The sequence below is a fragment of the Lissotriton helveticus genome, chromosome 5_1, assembly GCF_964261635.1.
Source record: "Lissotriton helveticus chromosome 5_1, aLisHel1.1, whole genome shotgun sequence".
Lineage (NCBI taxonomy): Eukaryota > Metazoa > Chordata > Amphibia > Caudata > Salamandridae > Lissotriton > Lissotriton helveticus.
The window spans coordinates 1,565,998,941-1,566,024,327 of NC_136065.1; the positions used below are offsets into that span (position 1 = coordinate 1,565,998,941).

The window sequence follows — 25,387 nt, forward strand, 5'->3', positions numbered from 1 at the left end:
ATAATCCATCAAAAGAACATCCAGCCAATGGGCTTTGTTCAAAAACACATTTGAACTCCACCAAGGCTCTTCTATCTTAGTTATTATTGTCTCCTGATGCCATAATTTGATTCAAGGATATTCATGTTCTTTGACCAAGTCTCGCAATAATACATGCTCCTGAGAGACTCGAAAATTGTTCCAATATCGAATCGAGTAATAGTGTCCACCAGGTTGATACCTGAATCCGAATTAAAGGTGCACGATCGCCTCACATTCTTAATGTATCTCCCCGAAAAATATCCATAACAGCAGCAAATGTTTGGTTAAGAATTGTGCTTCTAGGCAATAATTGCAAGGCTGCTTCATAGAGATCTAGTCACATTTTTACACAACACTCTTTTCTTGCACAGATCTCAAAACAGACACAATTGTGGGTCTAGCGGCTCTGAAGAACTTGCTTGGGAAGTGATCTTTAACTGGAAGTTCCTCTCTATTTTTTTTACATTCTTTGTCTTCTTCTATTTGCTCTTCCATTTTGCTGTTTATGATTATCATTGTAGACCCTGTGATTCAAAAGGAAAAGTTCCTTGCTTGTAATGCTAGTTATATACATATTCATTGAGTCAGCCCACGCTCCTCTCTGGCATCTGCAGTGGAATGGCAAGACACCATTCAGTAGGGATCTTCAAACCTGTCAAGGAGAACTGATTCTGTGGAGCAACTACAACTACAAAGCATGCTGGGATATGAAAGCTGTTAACTTCTTAAAGAAAAGGATCTATTTTCTCTTCTTTGTAAAGACTGTCTATCAGGCTACATTCTCCTTCCCTCCGATTGGTTTTATTCCAGTGTCTTATACAGAAAGATTGGGTGTTGATGCTGTAATGTTATTTTGTGGACTTTTTTCTGCTAATTGAATAATTAAATTGAAAGCGTTAAAAAAACGAGCTGCAGATATACCGTTTAGATGATTCAGCACTTGGAAAATGGCAAAATGTTTCAGTCAGATGGTTTTGTCTAGGACAATTATTTTGTTAATATTCTATTACTCCAATTGGGATTCCTTCACACAGCACCATGATTACAACCAAATAACATTACCTTAACTGTTCATTGCAGGTTCTCCTTGTACTGGTTGCCCTCCTTGATGAGTTAGTCTTTGTGGTGATTTAGTTCTTTAAGTTCAGCAAATAGTGTTGTTCTTGAAGCGTGATCCTCACCAGTTCTGGTGCATCCCATTGAGTGTGTTGTAAAGGAGTTGGATCTCAGTTGCTCTGGTGATCAATTTGGCCCAATATTTATTCTTTCTCACTCTCGGAATCACGGAGTTTGGGTGATTGGCAACATGGCAGCCAGGCATATAAAATAGAACACTTAGCACGAATGCTATCAGAAGCAGAACATAGAGAAGGGATCGAGCATAAAGAACACATCCATTTTCTCTTACACAGGAAAAGAGTGACTCTGCCAGAAATTGTAGCGATAGAAGAAATATTCATCCTACAGACTTGGGTAGGACGTTGCTATGCAAGCACTATAGCACCTATCTGTCGGTGTGAATATATGCAAAGTAAGTCTTGCATGGGAAGGCTAAGGTGCTAAACTGTCCACACACATTTCCCTCGCAGTAAGTCTGCTTTTTCTTATTCCATTTGACATTGCTAATTAATACTTTATTTGATGTGTGGACGGCCAGAGGATTATTTAGATTAATGGCTGAGGTGGGACAGAAGCTATGGCTGTTTTGAGTTACATATTGTAGTGGAGATTTCCAGAAGATGTCTGTGAAGGCCTTTCTTTCCTTCGAGTTGTTTCATTTAGTGGAGGCATCTCTTCTTTCAGCTGTCTACATCTCTTCCTCTGCAGATGCACAAAGATCCTCGACAAGAATGGAGATGTGAACAACTTCAAGGTTAAGGACCGGGATGAAATGGTAACCAAAGTAATTGAGCCCATGGCATGTGATGGGTTAAGGACCATTTGCCTGGCATTTAGAGACTTCCCTGCTGGATCCGAACCTGACTGGGACAGCGAGAATGAGATCTTGTCAGACCTGTCCTGCATTGCAGTGGTTGGGATAGAGGATCCTGTTCGGCCAGAGGTATAACTTCACAACAAACCATATTGTTACCCCTTGCTTGCTTATACTTTTGTTTTAGCATAACCGTTCCCTCTCTCCTTATCACCTATAGTCTCTCTCTCCATTACCACTCTGTCATCCACTCTTTCCACAATATTCTGTTACTTGTTATCCTCCCTTTATTCTCCTAAATAGCTACTGTTTTTTCTCTCACCATCTTCTATTCTCTCTTTCTCGCTTTCATACTTATTTTGCCACGTTATTTGCCTCGCATATCCCCTTTATGAACCTCCACGGATCTTGCTTACAGGTTCCTGATGCTATTGTGAAGTGCCAGCGTGCTGGTATAACGGTACGAATGGTGACTGGTGACAACATTAACACCGCCCGTGCCATTGCTACAAAGTGTGGAATTCTGCTACCAGGGGAGGACTTTCTCTGTCTTGAGGGCAAGGAATTTAACCGACTAATCCGAAACGAAAAGGGGGAGGTAAGATTCCAGTCTTTCGGGTTCAAATAAGCTGAGGGGCTGAAGTGCCTTAAGAACCGCAGTGCATGGGTAACTGTTAGAGAAAGTCATACAGTCTGCCAAAATGTGTTCTGTCTAGGGTCATAACCTTTGTAAAACAAATCAACAGGTATTGATGATTGCTCTGAGACATTAGAAGAGGCGAGCTGTCTTGGGTGAAGGCTGTGCACTTTGCTATATGTATACAGTACAAGATCTCTAATGTGCTCTTTAGTTCGCAAACAAGCCATTTAATGTAGATAGGCTGCTGCAAGGTAACCAATTATATTTAAGTGTAGGGGGATGGATTGTAGTGAAGTAGTGTAGAAGATTTACTTGAATGTGCTTAGTTCTCTTTTACACATAGACAATTTTTCCCCTACACTCCTGCACTACGTATTCCCCTTCTGCCCCTTCACCAAGTTTGAGCTAGCCCCCTTATCATACAGCTGCCCAACTCAACTCTTCTGCATACTCTGTACTAGTTTTCAGTCTCAAGGCCCCTTTCTTCTTCCCTTTTTTAGGTCTCGGTTAGGCAGTGCTTGCACTGTCTCTACGAGACATGCTGTATTATAAAGCTCCGCCCACTTTCTGACCATCTTTTTAAGTGGCTCCTGTCCCTGGCCTTTGTAAATGGTGACTTTTCATTGGTCAATAGGCTTAGTAGTCCCTCCTTAGTACCGCCTTGTCTCTTCTTGAAACCTCCCATGAGGACACCCCTGTTACATGTGTTGGTACTCCCTAGGTTTTAATTACAGCCTCAAGGCACTATTTTATTAAAAGGCTTCAGGCAGAACACACACTTGATCCTAAGCTAGATTGGCAGTGGTTACTTCACCCACTAGAACATCTCACATTTATGAGACCATCTATAAATTTCCCTTCGTCAGCTCCACACCTAATCCGGAATTAATGTACTCATTTTCTTTGTCACATTTCAAAGCTACTAATTGCATATATGGACATAGCTATTTGAATGTACTTGTAGTACTGTCTTGCATGCAATGAATTATGGGTAGGGTGAATTTACCATATCTTCTACAGGGTGCAGTACCATATGTGACCAAAAGAGGCCCCCTTTGGGAACATGGCTAGATAAAAAACATTGCCATTTATAATGCCAGTAACTCCAACTTTGTAGACATGCAGTGCTGGTGCCTTGCTCACTAGGGACCTCTAGGAGCTGCTTGCGGTACTGCACCTAGACATACAGTGCTGGTACCTTGCTCACTAGGGACCTCTAGGAGCAGCTTGAGGTATTGCACCTAGTCATGCAGTGCTGGTGCCTTGCTCACTAGGGACCTCTAGGAGCAGCTTGAGGTGTTGCACATAGACATGCAGTGCTGGTGCCTTACTCACTAGGGACCTTTAGGAGTAGCTTGTGGTACTGCACTGAGACATACAATGCTGGTTCTGGCTCACTATGCAAGCATTTGCAATGCACAAGGTCTCGCTTACTGAAAGTATGTGCTCACTAGGAACCTCTGGGAGCAACTTGCAGTACTGCACCTAGACATGCAGTGCAGGTTCCTGGCTCTCTTGGGACCTCTAGGAGCAGCTTGTGGTACTGCACTGAGACATACAATGCTGGTTCCTAGGGAACCATGCAAGCATTTACAATGCACTAGGTCTCGCATTACTGAAAGTATGAGCTATTGGTGGTGCATTATTATTTGCATTGCCAATACCTCAAACTAGCAGTAATGCGAGACCTATTGCATCTCAAATGCTTGTTCTTCTTGCATATACGTCCCCTTCTCTGTCACACAGTTTAGTTTTGGATTTGAGCTTATCACTAATTCTCACGTTGTTTACATTTGCCACAGGTGGAGCAGGAAAAGCTGGATAAGGTGTGGCCCAGACTGCGCGTACTAGCTCGCTCTTCACCCACGGATAAGCATACCCTGGTTAAAGGTAAGAAACTCCTCATGATGGCCACTGCAGCAGCTTCGTACTAAGTCGTAACACAGATGTATTCATCCTTTCCCCATGAACAATTCTAGAAGCTCACAGAACAGTCGGGAAAGGCAAAGGCCCTGATAACAATTTAGAAGTGAAGCAATCAAAATGACATGCTCAAGTCACCTTGATTTACCCTACTTTATGATCAAAAGTCCATGATTGTAAGACAAATGTGAAACGGAAAAAATTCCAGCCAAGCGAGGCTTATTCTAAGAAGAAGTTTCTCTTAAAACTGCTTTTATTAGCTGAGAAGTATGGCATCAAAAGTGTTGCTGTTTTTTCGGGACAGGACCAGTTCCTCGTATTGGGTGACTATTTGAACGGTTGCTAAGGAATATCCCTTTGTAATGGGTATCAGAAGAAGTGTTTACATTTCCGACTTCTTTCTGGCTCTGCACTACTGCTTAGCGTTTTGAGGGGGGCGAATCAAAGCATGTATATACATTTCAGTGGAGTTTAGGATGCAACATTTCTAAATTAACCATTTTGTCTGTGTTGCAGGGATCATTGACAGCATGGTGGGAGAAACTCGGCAGGTTGTGGCTGTGACGGGAGATGGAACCAATGATGGTCCAGCCCTGAAGAAAGCAGATGTTGGATTTGCTATGGTATGATCCTCTGCAGTTAAGCTTATTACCAACTCTTTAAAGGTCTCAATTTTGCAGGCCTGCTGTGATGATATGGTTATCCTCTTTTAATAATAAAGGCCCAGATGATAGTGCTCTGGTATATGGCGACATTTTTACTGCACCCAATAAATACCAATAGTCTAAAGTGCAGTGTCTACTGAGTGAAGTAGATCCCTCATATCTATAGTTTTCTTCTTAAAATGAAGAATTACATACAGAATTGGAGGTTTCTGCACCACACTTTGTATGTCTCTGTATTTACTGTGCATTTTCCCTCTGATATATTTTAGCAGGTTTGATGTACTGAAATTTACCAGATGAAAATTGGATGTTGCGAACTTTACCGCACATCTCAAAAGTCCAATAGGCCGGCAAACAGGAGTTTGCACACTGACCAGAATTTAACAGTCTACTGAGAATCAGTGCCATAATTGTAATAATATACAGAAATATAGACGGGTAACAAAGAATAGAAGGGATCTCTTTCACCAGAGTCTTCTGATTGACATTAAATAGAAAATGAAAGGGAAGCTTGAGTTAGCTGTGTTGTGACTCAGAAGTCCAGTGTGAAAAACATTCCCATTATTCACTTTCTGCACATCTATAATTTTATGTTACATAAGGTCTTTAAAGTTATCTGTCCTGGCTTTCAGCTGCTACTCTATTTCAAATGGTAAAAATAAAAATCCCCACCACTCTTGTGTGCCAAATCCTTCCCTCCACCCTTCCAAAACTATGTTCTCAGCTCGCTGTCTGAGCAGACACAGCTCTGCACTTGCAGCTCTCAGAGAACCCTCTTAGAGAAACCAGGAACTCCTGTATGACATAGCAACAGTGAGAGATAATTTTTGTTTTGTATTTCATTCTCCGTGTTTAGCTTCATATTGTCCAGTTGGCTACCTCTAGGTAAGCTGAAGTGAGATGTTATAAAGATTTGATTGTCATTCCTGGTTAAGTTGACCTTCAATTACATCTTGGGCAGATATACTTCTCTTGTTCAAAAACAGTATCGATCTCATTGAGACCATAGCTGGGACGTGACATGACTTTACATATAAAAGTGGCAGATATTTATCATTGGCTCTAGTTGAATTTGCTGTAGTGACTATCTTAAACAAGTTTGTGTATTATTATAAAAACCTGTATGTTCGAGGCATGTGCGCTGTAGATACACATGCTTCGCATACTTCCGCCATCTAGTGTTTGGCTCGGATGATTACAAGTTGTTTTTGTTCTAAGAAGTTTTCTTCGAGTCATGAGGCTGTGTGATTCCTCCTCTTGGGAATACTGCGCATGGGCATCAACTCATCTTCAGATTTTTTTTTCACCGATGGGTTTGGGTGTATTATCTTGCGCACCGGTTTGAGTCTCTGCCGGTCCCTTTTCGGTCCTTTATATCGCTTGATGGTATTGTCTTGATCTGCCTGGCTGGGCAACACTTCTCCATTTCCAACGAGATTGAGAATGACCTGCTAATAGAAAGCACTCCTCTGTCCGAAGTGCCACTCCAAATACTCTCACACAGACCAACATCCCGTTTGCAACTTGTGTCTCTCTTCCAAACATCGAGAAAACACCTAGGAGGCCTGTGTCTTTCCAGTCTAAAAAGACTCTTCAAGATCGAAGGGCTAAACGACGACAAATGCAGTGCAAACAAATGGACGATGTCCCCGACATCTTTGATCGACAAGATAAGGAATAAGAGGCTTCAGCCGGACAGAAGGAAACACTTTCCATACATGATTCCGAGTCTTATTCAAAAGAGGACTCTGCCATATACCAAGTCCTCAGCTTCCACCGAAAAATCTACTCACAGGCTGCCACTGCACACAAGCCATGGCGCGCACCAATAACATGTCTCCGAATCCTCGCCCTCTGGCTCAACTCCAAAAACTAGGCCTACAGCAGTGGCCTCTGTATCCCTTCCACAAGAGACCAAAACACCTCAATATTCAGCCTCGGCACCGAAAAGAAGACTTTTTATTTTGGAATCGAATCTTCCTCCATCATAGACAAAGCTTCCACCACCAAAATGCTTTGTTTTTGGTCCAAATGGCCTCCAGAGACAATCCTCAAGCAATTTAATACACATCTCGTTCCAAAACAGAAAACACTTCAAAGTCAGCCTGGAACGAAGAAAATTATGGCACAACCACCAAAGCAACATACTCCTAAAAAATAGTTGAGTTAGAGGAGGCTTTGGACATTTCTGCTCAACTCCTAAAGAAGAGGATAAAGGATACTGCAAGTAGTCCACTGCACATCACACCACCCACTCCACCACCTCACTCACCACAATTATCTGAAAAAGGTAACATGTCTCCTCATTCAACAGGACAGGATAATCAGGACATTCCAGATAACACACAACCAGGGGATACCTGGGGTGATTATAATATTGACCCTCATGCTGACACTAATCCCGATGTATATCTTAGCCATTCATCACTACCTGTTGATGAATTAGATTATCAGGATCTCATAGCTAGAGTGGCCACTTTTCATCAGGTACCTTTATTTAAAAGGACTTGAAAAGGAGGATTTCTTACCCATGGCAAAAGAATCTAAAGATGGGGTTGATGACCATGCACCGTATTTCCAAGAGGAGGAGTCACACAGCCTAGTGACTTGAAGAAAACTTCTTGGAACAAAACTAACTTGTAATCATCCGAGCCCAACACTAGATGATGGACTTGCGCAAAGCATGTGAATCTACAGTACTACATGCCAAGAACCGATGCTTACAGGGCAAGTAACATAATCCTTCCTGTTTTTCTAGTAACATCATTTAGGTTATAAAATTCTTTCCATCTCAAATTTATATTTTTGTGTGATAGGGACTTTTTTCCTTTCCACAGGTTAAATTGAATATTTGTATATTTTTCATAATCATTTAGAGCAGGGATTCCCTACCATTTTAGAACCACGACCCAATTTTAAGAACGGCAAGCTTTTGTGACCCACCTAACTTTAATGGACAAGAGGTGGACCATTTTGTTTATTGTAACCCAAGCATCATGTGGCAGTGCACTGTCATTTATACACAGCACATTTTGCATGTAAATGGCCACTACATTTTCACGGACATACAGTTTTACTGATAAAAACTATATTGCACACAAATGATGTGTGGAAATTGGCTTTCAGTCAATATTGGTCATTGTGCATCAACAAGTAAAGTGCCTTGATGTTTTAAAAATCTTTGTTTCGATCATGTTTCAGAATTTCAAGCAGTTTGCTTAATTTTTGCTTTTGCTTGTTTTCCCAACTGCTGACTGTGTACAGTTAATTTATAGGCATTTACATTTTGTTGTATGTTGCAGAAAACTTACATCCCACAGCCTTTCCTTTCACGCTCACTCTACCCCAGGAAGACTGTCACATAATCCACTTTACTTTTCGTAATTTGACTGGAAAGAGAAGGAGTTTGTAAACACTAATCCCTATTTTAAAACTGTAAGAAGCAAGTTTCTCAGAAGACACTACCTGACATTTATCATTTGTTCAGAAGCAAACACATTCCAGAAATATTTTTCAGCGTATGTAGAATTGATAGCTGGCATTGTCCATAACGTCGGTCACGAGATCCTATTTATGAATGAACTATGAATGCAGTCGACATTTATTTCTATAATAGTTGATCTAATTGCCAGGTAGCTATTTAGTAGATATAAATGTATATTAACTCAGAATGTCTAGCAACTGAGGAAAACTCATAGTGGCAAACTGTGGTGGCATAGAAATACCAGATTGTTAACACAGTTACTTGGATAATAACTGAAATAAACAAAATGCAAGAGAATGGAAAGGGTCCAGACTAACCTAAAGTATGAAGTGATGTATGAAGACCAATATGTAATAAAACATTAATTACAACATCAACATTTCTTGACTAACCTCAAATGTCAAGTATCACAGAATAAAATCTGCCGAGATCAGCACGCTTGCTCATCAAGAATGAATGCAGGTATAAAACATCATCATGGGGCCTAATCTTTTGAAACATGGTAGCCACAGTCAATGTATTATTATGGGTGCAAGAGAAGAGTATAAATCGTGTGCTAGATGGGGAGCTAGTTTGGAAATGACTGGATAATAAGACTCCAGATCATTTCTAGGATGAGGATGTTTGTCCCAATCAATATTAGTTGAATATATCCCTTCTCCACTTATTCTCTTGTAAATACTGAACAAATGTCCATCTGCAAACAACTTCTCATCCCACGATCAGACAAGTCTCTGTTTGTGGCCACAAGAACTTCATGCCTTTTAGTAGTCCCTTGTGAAAAAATGCTTTGCAGCTCGATGGTTCCAGAAGATGGGTTATTGGGAGTATAAAATACTAATGAGCACTACCAGGAAATGGGCTATTAATTGTTTTTGTATAATAGTACTTGTATAGCACATACCTAGCTTGGAAGCAGGAGAGCTGAACATCCGTGTGAGCGCACGCTACAACACAACTATTGCAAGAGGCAGGCACTGTATGAATTCTAGTGGGTTGGGGTGGAAGGTAATGCATTTTGATGAGACGAGCCATTTTCTGTATGAATTACATTAGGTTCGGAGCAATTTCAGATCCTAGTGTGATTATGAATGTGTCTTCTGTTTTTACACCTCCATCCACCACTTTGTTTTCAGTCTGTCATTGTTTTGGTTGCTAATGTTGAGCTGTCCTCCAGCCATATTGTGTCAGCCGGTTGGAGATGAGAGCAATCTAGCCCTAAAATACTCTCTGCTGGTAATCACATCCAACTCATCTAGACAGATAAGTACTATTGCCTTGTGGTGTCTAAACGATCGTGGAGGATCGAGGTCCGAATCCTTTCCAAGGAAGCTCAGTAAGTCTGACTTGCACTAGGAACATCTACATCACAGTTTTTAATCTGAAGGGGCTCTGGAATGCAAACGTGGGCAAACTCAACAGCCATCTTTCAGAAATGTATGAACTGTTGCTATTCAACAGAGAATTTGATGTGCTATTCTATTTTCAAACCAGAGATGTGCAGTTTGCACATCAGCTAATTTTTAAATAGCGATGCAATATGCAATGCAATCTAAGAATGTATAAGTATCATTGCCAATTGTCCATTCTCAGGGGGTGGCTAAACTGCCTGCCTAATGAATTTTAATTATGCAGGTCACAATTTGCAACCCCATTCTTATTGGCTGCAAATTCAGGAATTGTGGTCTGAAAGATCCAGTAACCCCCTACGTGCATTTGCTTTCTCAAATGGGAAACATTTTGTTTTTGAAAGCTGCCCATGCCCTTTGAAGTGACAGGTGATGGTTTAAAAAAAACTTTTTTTATTTATGCCCCGTCACACAGATTTTTCCCCAGCAGACATTCCTAAATTCCGCTAGGTGGTGCCAGTCAGTGTTAGACGTGACTCCCCCGGCCAGACAAAACAGTATATTAGGGACAAACCGGTGATCTGGCATTGGTTCCTCTTTTTACTTACCTATTCAATATAGGTATATATCTCTCTTTGTACTTCACTGACAAAATCCCCCAGCTTTTTAAAAGAGACCAAGTCGAATATCTCCTCCAAAAATCTGAGTTTGAACACTGTTGCAGATGCCACAAGAAAATATCCTTCTTGGACCCACATGACATCTACATCTGTTTATGCTTGGAACACAGCGGTACGACCTGCCACTTTTGTGCTTCTATATGTACTCGAAAGCTATCAGCTAGTGAAAGATGGAGCTATTCTTGCCAAGGTTTGCAATGATATTCCGAGGCGATTTTCTTCACTTTCAGGTGAGACTCCTGATGGGATACTATCTCCAAAAAGATTTTTCCATAAAATAATTGTTTTTGTACTGGACACTCCTTTTCTTTTCTTATAGGTGAGAAAGTCACCAATGATGAGAAACATTGGCAAGCTGGTGAGAACCTGCCAGTAGCTCCTCTGGTGTAGCGCACGTGTGGGACTTTCTCACGTTCACACACATTTTTTCTTGTGTCTTTATATACACCTTTTTTAATCATGGGTATATTGGTAATGAGTTGACTGACAAACTGACATTTATGAAGATACATTGAATTTCTTGCAGGTGTTCCCTCTAAAGCTTCCTATTGTTACTCTATTGATGTAGTACCAAGACTGATATGCTTATGGCTTGATCTTGTCTGAGGTGGCACAGTGGGCAAAAGAGCATTGGGTTGGAACGCTACCCTGAACAATTGCCGGTGGTTAGGCGTATAGAAAACATTCCTCTCGTCACCTTTGTGTGTTAGATGTAAGACCCTAAGTGTTCCAGGGTATGCCTAGATGGGGCTCCCTTGCTTACTGTGGAAACGAAACCAGGCTATACTTAACCAAAGAGACCCATTTCATGCTTGGGTTGCTTGTGCTCCGATTCAGGGAGGAGCTGGTTTTGTAGTTCAGGTCCACTGTTCCTGCTGTAACAGGGCCAAGACTGATTTGCCTATGGCTTGATCTTATCTGAGATAGCATGGTAGGCAAATGGACGGGTTGGATGGGTTGGAATGCTACCTAGAGAGATTTCCAGTGGTTATACTTATTGCAAGCATTTCTCCCATTTCCTTTTGTGTATTTGATGTAACACCTTACGTGACTAAGGGTATTCCCAGATGTGGGTTACTTGCTTGCTGTGCCACTTGAACCAAGCTACACCCGACAGAAGCGGCCAAATGAAGCATAAAATGGTCTTGGGTTGCTTGATATTCTAGTCTTTCCTTGGCAGTTTGAGCTGGACTGTTTCTATTTGAGCAGTACCAAGTCTGATATGTTTATGGCTGGATCTTATCGGAGTGGGCATGGTGGGCAAAAGACTAGTGAGTTGAAATGCTACTTTGAACAGTTGTCAGTTGCTAGGCTTATAGAAAGCATTCCTCCCATCACCTTTTGCGTGTTAGATGTAACACCCTAAGTGCCCCAAGGAATGCCTGTATGGGGGTCCTTTGCTCACTGAAACCAAGCTACACTTGACTGAAGAGACCCAATTTGTGCTTAAGTTGCTTGTTCTCCGTTCAGAGAGGACTTGGTTTGGCAGTTCGGAGTGACTATTCCTAAAGAGCAGGACCAAGACTGATTCGCCCAAGGCTTGATCTAATCTGAGATAGCATGGTGGGCCAAAAGGAACAATCGGTTGGAATTCTACCCAGAGCAATTGGCAGTGGTTAGACTTATTACAAGCATTTCTCCCAATACCTTTTGTGTGTTTGATGTAACACCCTAGGGTATTACAGATGTGGGTCCCTTGCTCTCTGTGCCACTGGGAAAAAAGCTACACCCGACTGAAGAGGCCAAGTGAGGCATAAAATGGTCTTAGGTTACTTGTGTTCTGGTTCAAAGAGGTCCGGACTTGGCATTTTGGTCTGAACTGTTTGTATTGGATCAGAACCGGAACTGATCTGCATATGACTGTGTCGATTCTGAGGTGGAATGGTGGGAAAAAGAACGATGAGTTAAAATGCTACTCCAAGCGTTTTTCAGTGGTTTGACTTGTTCCCATAACCTTTTATGTGTTGGAAGTCCCCGGCCTCATGAACATAGGAGCGGTAGAGGGCTTAATATTTTACTCCCTTTACTTCTTTGTCAACCAAGAAGGATGGAGGTCTAAGACCCATTCTGGATATCTGCCTTCTGAACATACACATTTTTCTGGACTCATTCAAGATGCTCTTCTTTTACCTTCCTAGTAGCCATCACCTCTGCTTGCAGAGTTGGTGAAACACTGGACGCATGACTAAAGAACCCTACACAGTATTTCTTAGCAGTAGGATAGTATTAAAACCGACCCAATATCCTTCCAAAGGTGATTTCAGAATTTTATATTGACTGAAAAATGTCCTTGCTTATGGTTTTTCCTAAATCCTTCGATTCCAACAGAGTGATCGCTGCATTAGCTGAATATCAAGAGTTCTAAAATTCTACCTAGATAAAATGAAAGAAATGTAACAACCAGATGTGTTTAATAAATGATGGTTCTGTAAGAACAGGTCTAGCATCAACAAAACAATCCATTACTAAGTGGTTAGTATCTTGTATATAGCTTTCATTCCAGTTCGCTAAAATTCCCTTTGCTGGTAGTCCTAAAGAACATCCCACACTAGGGAAAGCGGGTACGATAGCCCTTTTTAGGTCTGGTGCCTAGCGTTGCAGTGCGCAGCACAAGACCTCTTGGAGGGGGTTTGAAAATCGACCTAGGAATCATACACGCTTGTGCGTGCCTATTGGTGTCTATTACCCGCACCAAGGCCAAGTTGGTTTCAATTATCGTGCCCAGACATGGGCGCGATAATTGAAACCACATGTCTCACTGTGGTGCGCACCCCCCACTTGCGAGCTTCTTCTTTGTTTGATCCATTTCACAGGGAAGCAAGTAAATGAAAGAAGGAAAGAGAGGTGGACATTTGTATTTTTAATTCCTATTTCATATTTTGTCACTTGGTGTCCCATCTAATCCGTGTGATGCTTTCCTGCTTTTCTTATCTTGGTTGTATGTAATTGCCCTTCTATTCCTTGACCGATGTTACATGTAATTAAATATCTGCGCCTTGGTGTTAAATACACACTCTTGGTGTCTGACTCTCTATCGTTTGGAGTTGGTTGAAATGAAGGGACGGATGGTTATCTACGTGTACGTCTTCTCTTCTGTTTGGGATCTTAGCGAGTGGCAAGTTGTGCACGCTCTTTCTGATAGATACATCTGCCGTGTGGATTCCTCACCTTGTGAATATCCCCCTTGCGTCAGCAGCATTCGGAATTTTTTCTTCGTAGCACGCCGGCGTGGACGACTTCACAGGAGCACGGCATCGCGCACGACTCCGTCTGACGTCACCGACTCCTTATTAGACCCACGTCGGCGTGATGACATCAGTTCCCTTTTGTCCGCGTCGTCGACGCTAACGGTTTCTGGGATCTTCTGCGATACTTAGTATCTTCTACTATTATAGTGTTACTATTTCATCTTTAATTATTACATTCTTCGTCGAGAATGTCGTCGAGGAAGACAGGATTCAAACAATGTGAGTCATGCGCTTGCATGATGTCGATCACCGATCCGCATAACGATTGTTTATGGTGTCTTGGATCGGACCACGATGTTAAAAACTGTCGATCCTGCTTCAAGATGAATCCTAAGGCGTTACGAGAACGTGAAGCTAAACTTCTTCTTGCGAAGGTAAAGGGGAGAGAGACTGGGAGATCTTCGAGGTCGACGTCCAGACGCTCGAAGTCGAGACAGAAGTCGCGTTCGAAGTCGAGATCGAGGTCGGCGGCGAGGTCGAGATCCAGAGAGAGGTCAAGGTCTGGATCCAAGTCGGCTTCGGGTCATGCTTCGAGCTCCTCGAAGAGGAAGCACAAGAGGAGAAAACATAGTTCAAGACATCATTCTGGGAAAGAGTCTTCGGATTCGAAGAAGAAGTCTCGTAAGCATCATAAGGACTTCGTATATCCTTCTCCTTTGCAGTCTCTCGGAGGTTCCCCGATTCCGGAACAAGAACCGGATCCGGAGTCACACCATTCTTCGGGGCATGAAGAAGAAGAGGAAGTTCCTCGAGCTCCGACTCCGGTAGTAGTCCCTGTAAATCAAGAGGGTCAGAATGAACCGATGTCGGAGCAACCTCCTTCAGAACAACCAGTAGGTTCGTACCCTCCTTTTCCTGGTCCTGGACAGGACCCCTCGCATTTCCTTAATGCGATGTTTGGAGTTTATTCAAGAGCAATGTACCCCACTGGTGCACCGGCTGGTCCCATGGGTCCATTATCTTACAACTTGGGCATTCCTCAAAATTACGCCCCAGCTCCTTTTATGCCGTTTATGCCGGCGCCTTATACTCCTTGGCTCGGTACGGCTCCACCGAGGTCATCGACTCCGCATACGGCTTCGCCGGCTCCGGATCGACCTCGTGATTTGGATCGAGGTGCCACGCCAGTCCGTGAGTCTCGTTCGACGCCGGATCCGGCTCCGTCGGAGTCGTTACCGGATCCATCGACTTCGGTTCGTATGGAAGGGTCGAGACGCAGGGCTCAGCGTCTCTTGGAGGAAAAGAGGTATGAAGATTCTGATGTAGAGGAAGGTGAACTTCTAGATCAAGGGGACTGTTTTGAAGACCTACATAATGCTAGTGGTCTGGAACTCTCTCCTGAGTGGGGTTTACCATCAGTTTCTGATGCACCATCTAAGGACGTGGCACCCTACCATGTTATTAGGAAGGCTGCAGATCTACTCAATCTGACCTTACCTACTGTTGAGTACAAATCTAACATCCTCACAGAGGTTTTACATTCTCCTTCATCTATTATAGAGCCTACACTTCCATTTACTGAGGCTTTAACTGAACCAATAATGGAGGTCTGGAAGAGACCGTTGACTGCTCCTGCTGTTTCAAGGTCTGTAGGCAGACGCTACAGGGTGGCACCTGGTGACCCCGAGTTTCTCTCTTCACATCCTTCACCGGAGAGTCTGGTAGTACAGGCCGCTTGTTCCAACCGGTCTGCAGGTTCTTTTCCTCTGGTGCCAGCAGACAAGGACTCTAAAAAGTTGGATCAGTCTGCAAAGAAGATTTTCTCCTCGGGTAGCATGGCTCTAAAATCTACTAATGCTACTTGCCTTTTGGGGAGATATGTTCATGCATTGATGGACTCTGTGAAACAATTGTCATCTAAGCTTCCAGAGGATGATAGGAAAAACTTTAATGAAGTGGTCTCCGATACTCAAGCTGCAACCCGCTTGGTAATTCAGAGTGGCATGGACACAGCGGACTCTGTTGCCAGGATTATGGGTTCTACTGTTGCCACCAGAAGGGCAGCATGGCTGAAATCCTCCGATTTCTCTACAGATGTACAATCCACATTGATGGACTTGCCTTTTGACGGGACAGGCCTTTTTGGGAATAAGGCGGATGTGGCTTTGGAAAAATTCAAAGATAGCCGGGCTACTGCAAGATCTTTGGGTCTCCAGACAAGAGGTTCTACCACTAAGAAGTTTAGAGGGTTTGGTAGATCCTCCTTTCGTCACTTCAGACAAGGCCAGCAACAACAGCAGCAGCAGCAAAACCCTCTGTACAAATCTTATAGAGGTAGACAGAAGGGTCGTGGACGTGGTCGTCAAGTCTCCTCTTCCTCTAATTCCTCCAATAATACCCAACCCCCACCTACATCAGCAAAGCAGCCCTAGATCCACCATTCTGGATCATGTGGGTCCGGTAGGGGGTCGGCTTACTCATTTTCTACGGGATTGAGAATCGGTTACATCAGATCTTTGGGTACTCAATCTCGTAGAGAATGGGTATGCACTTCCTTTTCAGGAGTTCCCTCCCAATTACCCTCCTTGCCAAGGTTGTTGTTCGGAGGACCATCTTCTTCTCCTGCAGGAAGAAGTCCTGGCACTGTTCCGAAAGGGTGCGATAGAGGTGGTTCCAGAGCAGGAAAGGGGTCAGGGGTGCTACTCCCGGTATTTCCTGATACCCAAGAAGGATGGCAGGCTTCGGCCAATCCTGGACCTCAGGATTTTGAACCTCTATCTCAAACAGGAGAAGTTCAAAATGCTCACACTTGCACAGGTTCTTCAAGCGCTGATGGAGGAAGACTGGATGGTGTCGATCGACTTGCAAGATGCGTATTTTCACATCCCCATTCTTAAGTCGCACAGGAAGTATCTCCGTTTTACGGTGGGATCGCAACACTACCAGTTTGCGGTCCTTCCTTTTGGGCTTACTATTGCGCCTCGAGATTTCACCAAGGTGATGGCAGTGGTGGCTGCGCATCTCAGAAGATCGGGGATTCCTGTGTTCCCCTATCTAGACGACTGGCTGATCAAGGCGGAGTCGCCGGAGAATGTGCTTCATCATCTGCAAGAGACAACTCAGTTGTTACATAGGTTGGGTTTTTCGATAAATGTACCCAAGTCTCACCTGGTGCCCTCCCAGCGCAACCTGTTCATAGGTGCGGTACTGGACACTACTGTATGTCGTGCATTCCCTCCACCTCAAAGGATTCACGACATACAGGAAATGATTCCTTTATTTTACAATGGAGCGGTTGTTCCAGTCCTGAAGGTCCTTCGTCTGCTCGGTCTGATGGCTTCTTGCATTCTGTTGGTCAATCATGCACGCTGGCACATGAGGGCACTCCAGTGGTGCCTCCGCAGGCAGTGGTATCAGCACAACGGAGATCTCAGGGAGTCGGTGAGGATCTCCAGAGAAACTGCAGCGGATCTGTCTTGGTGGAGTGTGGAAGGCAATCTGTCACAAGGAAAGCCTTTTCAACTTCCTCCATCAGTGGCCAGAGTGATAACGGATGCATCCACTCTTGGGTGGGGTGTTCATCTGGGGGACCTGGAGGTCAAAGGGCTTTGGTCTCCAGAGGAAAAGGTGCTTCATATCAACCTTTTAGAATTGCGGGCGATACGTTTGGCGCTCAAGGCCTTCCTCCCTTCCCTTCGCGGTCAGTCGGTTCAGGTCCTGACAGACAACACGACTGCGATGTGGTACGTCAACAAACAGGGAGGAGTAGGGTCGCAGTGTCTCTGCAGAGAGGCTCTGCACCTCTGGTCCTGGGTTCAGGACCATCAGATTTGTATGATGGCAAATCATCTAGCCAGAGTTCTGAACGTTCGTGCAGACCGTTTCAGTCGGCAGTTTTCTGCCGACCACGAGTGGAGGCTTCACCCGGAGGTGGTTCACGACATCTTTCAGATGTGGGGGACTCCTCGGGTGGACTTGTTCGCCACTCGCAAGAATGCTCACTGCCTGTCATTCTGCAGTCTCCAGTTTCCGATGCAAGGAGCTTTGGGGGGACGCGTTTCAGTTGAGTTGGAAAAATCAACTCCTTTACGCGTTTCCTCCCATACCCTTGATTCCTCGGGTTCTGAGGAAGATTCGCCAGGACCGGGCCCAAGTCATATTGGTCGCCCCGGATTGGCCAAGAAGGGTGTGGTACACAGACCTTCTCCACGTCTCCTCTCACCCGCCGCTGCGTCTCCCTCACAGGGCAGACCTCCTCTCTCAGATGGAGGGGCAGGTTCTACACCCCCACCTCCAGACATTACACCTTCATGCCTGGAGATTGAACGGGGCAACTTGAATTCCTTTTCTCTCCCTCACGATGTGGTGGATGTCATTCTTTCTGCTAGGTGTGACTCCACTAAGTCCATTTATTCATATAGGTGGTCTAAATTTGTCTCTTGGTGTAGGGGGAGAGATGTTGACCCTTTGAAGGCTCATTTGTCTGACATTTTGCAGTTTGCTCTTTCTTTGGCGCAGCAAGGATTTGCTGTTGCCACGGTCAAGGGGTATATTTCGGCTTTGTCGGCATTTCTCTGTTTGCCGGATCAGCCTTCTCTTTTTAAGTCTCCTGTGGTTTTAAGATTTTTGAAGGGACTCACTAATAGATTCCCTCCTACTCCTTTTGTTATTCCTCATTGGGATTTGAATCTTGTGCTGACCTATTTGATGGGTTCTCCCTTCAAACCCTTGCACAAGTGTCCCATGAGACTTCTTTCTTTTAAGACGGTCTTCTTGGTTGCAATCACCTCGGCAAGGAGGGTGAGTGAGCTTCAGGCTCTTAGTTCTAAGCCCCCATTCCTGACCATTCATGCTGAGACTGGTTCTTAGGACCAGGGCTGCTTTTCTGCCTAAGGTGGTAACTCCCTTCCATCTAGGACAGTCCATTACCCTTCCTACCTTCTATCCTCCCCCTCACCAGTCTAAGGAGGAAGAGAGACTACACCGTCTGGACCCTAAGAGGGCGGTGTCTTTTTATCTGGACAAAACTAAAGACTTCCGGATGGACGACCAGCTGTTTATTGGTTTTGCTGGCTGCAAGAAGGGCAGAGCGGTGCACAAGCGCACACTTTCCAGGTGGATAATCCTGTGCATCAAGATTTGCTACTCCCTGACGGGTAAGGACACTCCTGAGGGTATTAGAGCACATTCAACTAGAGCAAAGTCTGCAACATCTGCTTTGTCTAGAGGTGTTCCTGTTGAGGACATTTGCAGGGCCGCGACTTGGGCCTCCCTCCACACTTTCGCGAAGCATTACTGCTTGGATTCCGAGGTGAGGAGGGACGGCCACTTCGCGCGCTCTGTTCTCCAAGATTTCCTGGTATAGCAGAGTGGACACCCTCCTCCGGGAGTAGGGGCTGCTGTGGGACTCTATTCACAAGGTGAGGAATCCACACGGCAGATGTATCTATCAGAAGAACAAGTTACTTACCTTCGGTAACGCTTTTTCTGGTAGATACAATATCTGCCTGTGGATTCCTCACATGCCCTCCCGCCTCCCCGTTGTCCACTCTGCTATACCTGGTTTTTATGTGTATATATTTTCTGCTATTTTGCTAATTTTGCTGCGCACTTTGTGTGCATTTTTGATTTGTATGTACTGTGTACATTGTATATTTGCATATTTGCTGTCGTTGGTCCGTCCGGGTGCCTCGAAGTCACGGAAAAAAGGGCGGAACTGACGTCATCACGCCGACGTGGGTCTAATAAGGAGTCGGTGACGTCAGACGGAGTCGCGCGCGATGCCGTGCTCCTGTGACGTCGTCCACGCCGGCGTGCTACGAAGAAAAAATTCCGAATGCTGCTGACGCAAGGGGGATATTCACAAGGTGAGGAATCCACAGGCAGATATTGTATCTACCAGAAAAAGCGTTACCGAAGGTACGTAACTTGTTCATTAGTGCCTTAGCTCTACGATGGAAGATTCTATTCTGGACGCCCCCATGTGCATTACCTGTATGACAGAAGCAGGCACATGCAGCATCAGCTGTATTCCGGTGGACCCCATGTGCATTAGCTGTTTGATGGAAGCTGGCATGTGCATTAGCTGTATTCCGGAGGCCCCTGTGTGCATTAGCTGTATGACGGAAGCTGCCACATGCATGATGCAGCTGCTGTATTCCGGTGGACCCCGTGTGCAGGAAGCTGGCGCGTGCATCAGCTGTATTCCGGAGGCACCTATGTGCATTAGCTGTATGACCGAAACTGGAACGTGCATCAGCTGTATTCCGGAGGCACCTATGTGCATTAGCTGTATGACCGAATCTGGCACGTGCATCAGCTGTATTCCGGAAGCACCTATATGCATTAGCTGTATGACCAAATCTGGCACGTGCATCAACTGTATTCCGGAAGCACCTATATGCATTAGCTGTATGACGGAACCTGGCACGTGCATTAGCTGTATATTCCGAAGGCTCCCGTGTGCAGTAGCTCTAGGATCAAAGCTTCCGGGTGTAGGAGCTCTCTCAAAAAGCAGACACCCTTGTGAATACTATTATGAAGGGTCCTAGGTGTATTGGCTTTAAAATGAAGTCCCCATGTTTAGTAACCCGATATTAAAATCACCCATGGGCCTTGTGTATTGTGTGTAAAAAAAGGCGCTCCGTTCATCAGTGCTATTAAAGAGTGTGTAGTATCCTGCATATTATACTGTAAGGTGTTTTACCAGCCCTGCTCTGCCAGTGCCTGTGTTCTGACTAATTAGAATGTTGGAGTCTGATGATGCCTCAGAATGTTGGGACTGAGGGAGGCAGAGTGACAGTTGGTCATGGGCTGAGCAGCTGACAGGCAGCTCCTGGTGGGGCTCTAATCTACCACATATCTACATGATGTCCTGTACCTTGCAACCTGTTATCTTCATGAAATAAATCATCTTGAAATACTACCTTCCTGAGTGGACCTTCTTCACTACATAGTGTTTGTGTGGAATTTACAGATACCGTCGAGCTTGGTTAACTCTTGAGAAAGGCATTAATACGTTAATAAATAATGCTGATCTTCATGCATTTCAGCTCCGAAATGATGCGGCATTAAGTACTAGCCCTGTGGTGCACAGTTCCCTGGTGATGTAACTACGTGTATTAACCCCACATGTGATAGATAACCATAGGTACTGTCCCCTTGTAAATGGTACCCCTTGTATCCGCGCAGCGAGTGTGCTTCACTGTGACCTGCTTGTTTCCCTTTGAACATGATGCTATAACCAAGTCTGCGTGGCACTGACGTGAAGGCGAGCCTTTCCCTTAAGGCACCTTCTGCTTAACGTGGACTGCTTCCTGCACAGAGACAGTAAACCACTGCTCTGGAGACCCCCATCCTCACATACTCACCCAGACTACGGTGTGCTGACACCCCGTGACACTCTGGGGCAGCGCTGTGTTCCAGGGTACAGGAACAACAAACAGTCTAGTGTCTTTGCGCTTTATCTTAAACCATGCGATGTCTTCAAGAATCCAGGGCCTGCTGAAGTGAGCAGCCATGCATATCCGCCAAGTGAGTTCCCAGCGACCTCACCATGTTGAGTTTAATTCAGACATAAGCAATAAACAAAATGAGGCTCTAAACTAAACATACTTTTCGAAAATGTACTGGCATCTACGCAGTTTTTTGTGTTTATCCGGTCAGAGACCTGATATGCAGTTTATTAAGTCCTCGCATACACTGTATGTAAACGCAGAATGTAAACTTGAGAGACACGTAGAGATGACGCACACTGCTTAAAACTTTCCTTTGTGTGAACATATGATTACTAGTGTCAGAACGAAATGTCAAAATAGCGAACACATGCACTGTGATTCATGCATAGACAGTTATGTGCTGCAACACATTTTTTTGTATTCCTCGTTTGTACTGTGGTGTATGAGCACAGTCCGTCTCTCTCTGGGACATCCATCATTACAGATTTATGCATCAGAGATAAAAAACTGAAAAATTCTCCCTCTTACGTCACCGTTTTAAGACTCAAGAAAAAGGCGACTCAGGATATTTTCCATCCTGTAAGCATGAATGTGTGAACCATCCCAGCATGGTACTTGCACTTGGCACCGTGGAAGCCCCCGCCGAAGCCCACGCCTGGAAAGCAGCACCTCCCACAACAGCAGTGCCGGACCCGAGCAGAGCACACGACTCCTCTCGTAGCAGGTAGCAGAAATGACCCATCTATGAGCTTTCGGCAGCATCGCCCCTCTCCTAGACACTAGCGAGTAAAATAGTGAATTATTTACAAGTACCATGTGGAAGACTGAAGAATATATTCGCAAGATTTTATGGTTTCCATTAAAAACGGAAAAGCAATCTGGCTCTTTCTTTTCCAGGCCATGCTCATTGCATTGGATTTCCTTTACTAGAATCCGGTACCTAGAGGGCAGACAAGACTCGTCAAGGGGACACTGGTTCGGTTTGTCCTGTAAGTTTTGACTGTGTTGCTACTTAAGATAGGTGTTGCATTATTATTACCAATGCCAATACCTCAAACTTTAATAATGCGAGACCTATTGCATTGCAAATGCTTGTTTATTTTAGAACTGTACCAGTTTCAGAGATTTGCAAGGTCGCTACCTTGAGATCTGTACACACTTTCACCAAAGACTACTGTCTGGGGTCAGACTCCAGAGCAGATACTCAAGTAGGGCAGGCTTTTTTGAGGAACGTTTTCGAGTGACTGTTCAAGCTGTTTTCATTTTTTATGCTCTTCATTTGTGGGATGAGCATGTTATACTCACTCTTAAGTGCTTATGACTATTGATAAGGATCCCCTAAAGGAGAAGGAAAGGTACTTACAAGTAATTCTAGTGCTCTTCCAGGGACTCCTCATCATAGTCATAATTATTTAACCCTACCATACCCGATCACTAATACTGACCGATATCTTCAACTTTTACCCAGGATCCTTTGATTTTCTGTAAAAATGATCTGACCGGTCCCCTGTGGGGCATGATGGGATACACGGTGACTGTAATGCCCTCAAAGGCACAGTGGCAGTTTTGTTGCTATGCTGTGCGTTGCAGACTATTGGTTAATATTGCCCTTCATTCTTTCTCATTTTCCTTTTTTTTTAAAAAAATGTTTGTTAAAGATTTTCTATAGTCACTTTGCTGTTTCTGTATAATTTTATGTAATTGGCTTCTTAAAAAAAAAATATTAAATGAAATTTGGTCAATTAGCCTTCTGTTTTATGGCTACAAACATATATGAATTCATCTTTGTGCATTTTTTAGGTCTGTCTGTGCCTCTGTCTGTCTCAGTCTGTGTCTGTCTGTGTCTGTGTCCGTCTGTCTGTGTCTGTCTGTCTGTGTCTGTCTGTCTGTCTGTCTGTCTGTCTGTCTGTCTGTCTGTCTCTGTCTGTCTGTCTGTCTGCCTGCCTGCCTGCCTGCCTGCCTGCCTGCCTGCCTGCCTGCCTGTCTGTCTGTCTCTGTGTGTCTGTCTGCCTGCCTGCCTGTCTGTCTCTGTGTGTCTGTCTGCCTGCCTGCCTGTCTGTCTCTGTGTGTCTGTCTGACTGTCTGCATGTCTGTCTGTCTCTGTGTGTCTGTCTGACTGTCTGCATGTCTGTCTGTCTCTGTGTGTCTGCATGTCTGTCTGTCCTCAGAAGCCAGTGAACAAGGGAACGTTTTTCCCGAAACGCATATGGACTGAAAGGCAAAAAGATGTTTTAAGAATCCTACTTGTCCTTTTGAAGCCGGCATAATAAAGGATATTGATACTCGAAGTGTGAGGCCCTAAATTTGGGAGCAGCTTTTGTTTGGATGTAAATGCTGTCAGCTCTGGTTGCGGGAGCCCTGCTGCTGAAGAGCAGTACCTGAGCGTGAAATACAGAGAGACTCTTAAAGTACTTTGTGTCCTTTTGGTGGCAGAACATCAAGGATTGGAGTGGTGTTCCTCAACAACAACCCACTGTGGAATATTGTATCAAATAGGGGGGCATAATGACAATAACCACTACGGATTTATTTAATATTGAACTTGATTTACCACAATGCAACTGGTGTCCACGCCCGGTGGGGCGGGATATTTCAAAGACACAGCTGTGCTGAGAATTCAGTTTGCCATTTCCCCAGAAGCCTGTGCCAGTGAACAAAGGAGACGTTTCTCCCGAAACGCGTATGGACTAAGAGGCAAAAAGATGTTTTAAGAATCCTGCTTGTCCTTTTGAAGCAGCCAAAACAAAGTATATTGATGCACGAAGTGTGAGGCCCTCAATTTGGGAGCAGCTTTTGTTTGGATATATATATATATATATATATATATATATATATATATATATATATATATATATATATATATATATATATATATATATATATATGTATGTATGTATATATATATGTATGTATATATATATGTATGTATATATATATGTATGTATGTATGTATGTATGTGTATATATATATATATATATATATATATATGTATGTATATATATATATATATATATATATATATCCAAACAAATGTCCTGTCGCAACGGGAGCTCTGTTCCGGTGGGTGCACGCGAAGAGACCAGGGCAGTGTCTCTCATTAATCCAATGCAAGAAAAAAGATCGCGGCACACTTCTTGGTTTAAACGCAGTTATTTATTCAAACGTGACACAACACCTCCTACGCGTTTCGAACCGTAGTTCCTGTTCACGGTAGTGATTGTGATTCGTCCCTTTTCGCTTTCTATATTTATAACATTGCACATCCCATTGATTGGCTGGGGCATGCTGGTACTTGTAGTTTAAATTAATTATCACTTCGCATTGCTTCATGCATTTTAATATGCTGGCTGCGCACAACAACGAGGAACGTTTTTGTTACTGCATAGGGAAAGCGTGCCTATTTTTAAAGGATCTCTCGCTTCCTGGACGCTCGTGAGACACACGTGCGTATTAAATCCTCCATCTTAGTACCTGATGGCTGATTTGATGCGTAGCCAGCATATTAAAATGCATGAAGCAATGCGAAGTGATAATTAATTTAAACTACAAGTACCAGCATGCGTTTAAACCAAGAAGTGTGCCGCGATCTTTTTTCTTGCATTGGATATATATATATATATATATTTTTTTTTTTTTTAGGTCGAGCCTAACGCAGCCCATGCGCTGCACTAGGAGATGACCTTTAGAAATCGGACTGCACTTTTCCTCAGACTGTGCATGGTTGGCATCCACCTTGCTGAAGCAAGAAGCGGCGCGAAGGGCCCATCTGTTTGCAATTAGCATGTCCGCGTGCGCTTGTTTACATTAGCCTGCTCGCGGTCGCTTTCACTTTGTCTGCTCGCGGTCGCTTTAACTCTCTTGCCATCAAGAGGCAGACGCAGGCTGTCTTTGCAGTTCATGTTAATGTTGCTGTCATTTTGTCATTTCCTATGCGTGCACAACATGGTGACCCATACGTTCACATAAGTCATCAAGCATGCACGGACCTATAAAATGACATGGCCACGTTGCCGCGCCATTTTTCTGCACCAAGGCTGTGGCATGTT

General features: G+C 44.0%; 1 protein-coding gene across 4 annotated transcripts in view; it reads left to right on the forward strand.

The window, feature by feature from the left end:
* Nucleotides 1-25,387, forward strand: part of ATP2B4 (ATPase plasma membrane Ca2+ transporting 4) — a 941,067-nt gene that overhangs the window by 777,244 nt on the left and 138,436 nt on the right. For all 4 annotated transcript variants that reach the window (XM_078644684.1, XM_078644683.1, XM_078644686.1 and 1 more), the window contains 4 exons: nucleotides 1,849-2,083; nucleotides 2,373-2,552; nucleotides 4,397-4,484; nucleotides 5,034-5,140. In XM_078644684.1, coding sequence (XP_078500810.1) covers nucleotides 1,849-2,083; nucleotides 2,373-2,552; nucleotides 4,397-4,484; nucleotides 5,034-5,140 — 610 coding nt within the window. The remainder of the gene's footprint in view (nucleotides 1-1,848; nucleotides 2,084-2,372; nucleotides 2,553-4,396; nucleotides 4,485-5,033; nucleotides 5,141-25,387) is intronic.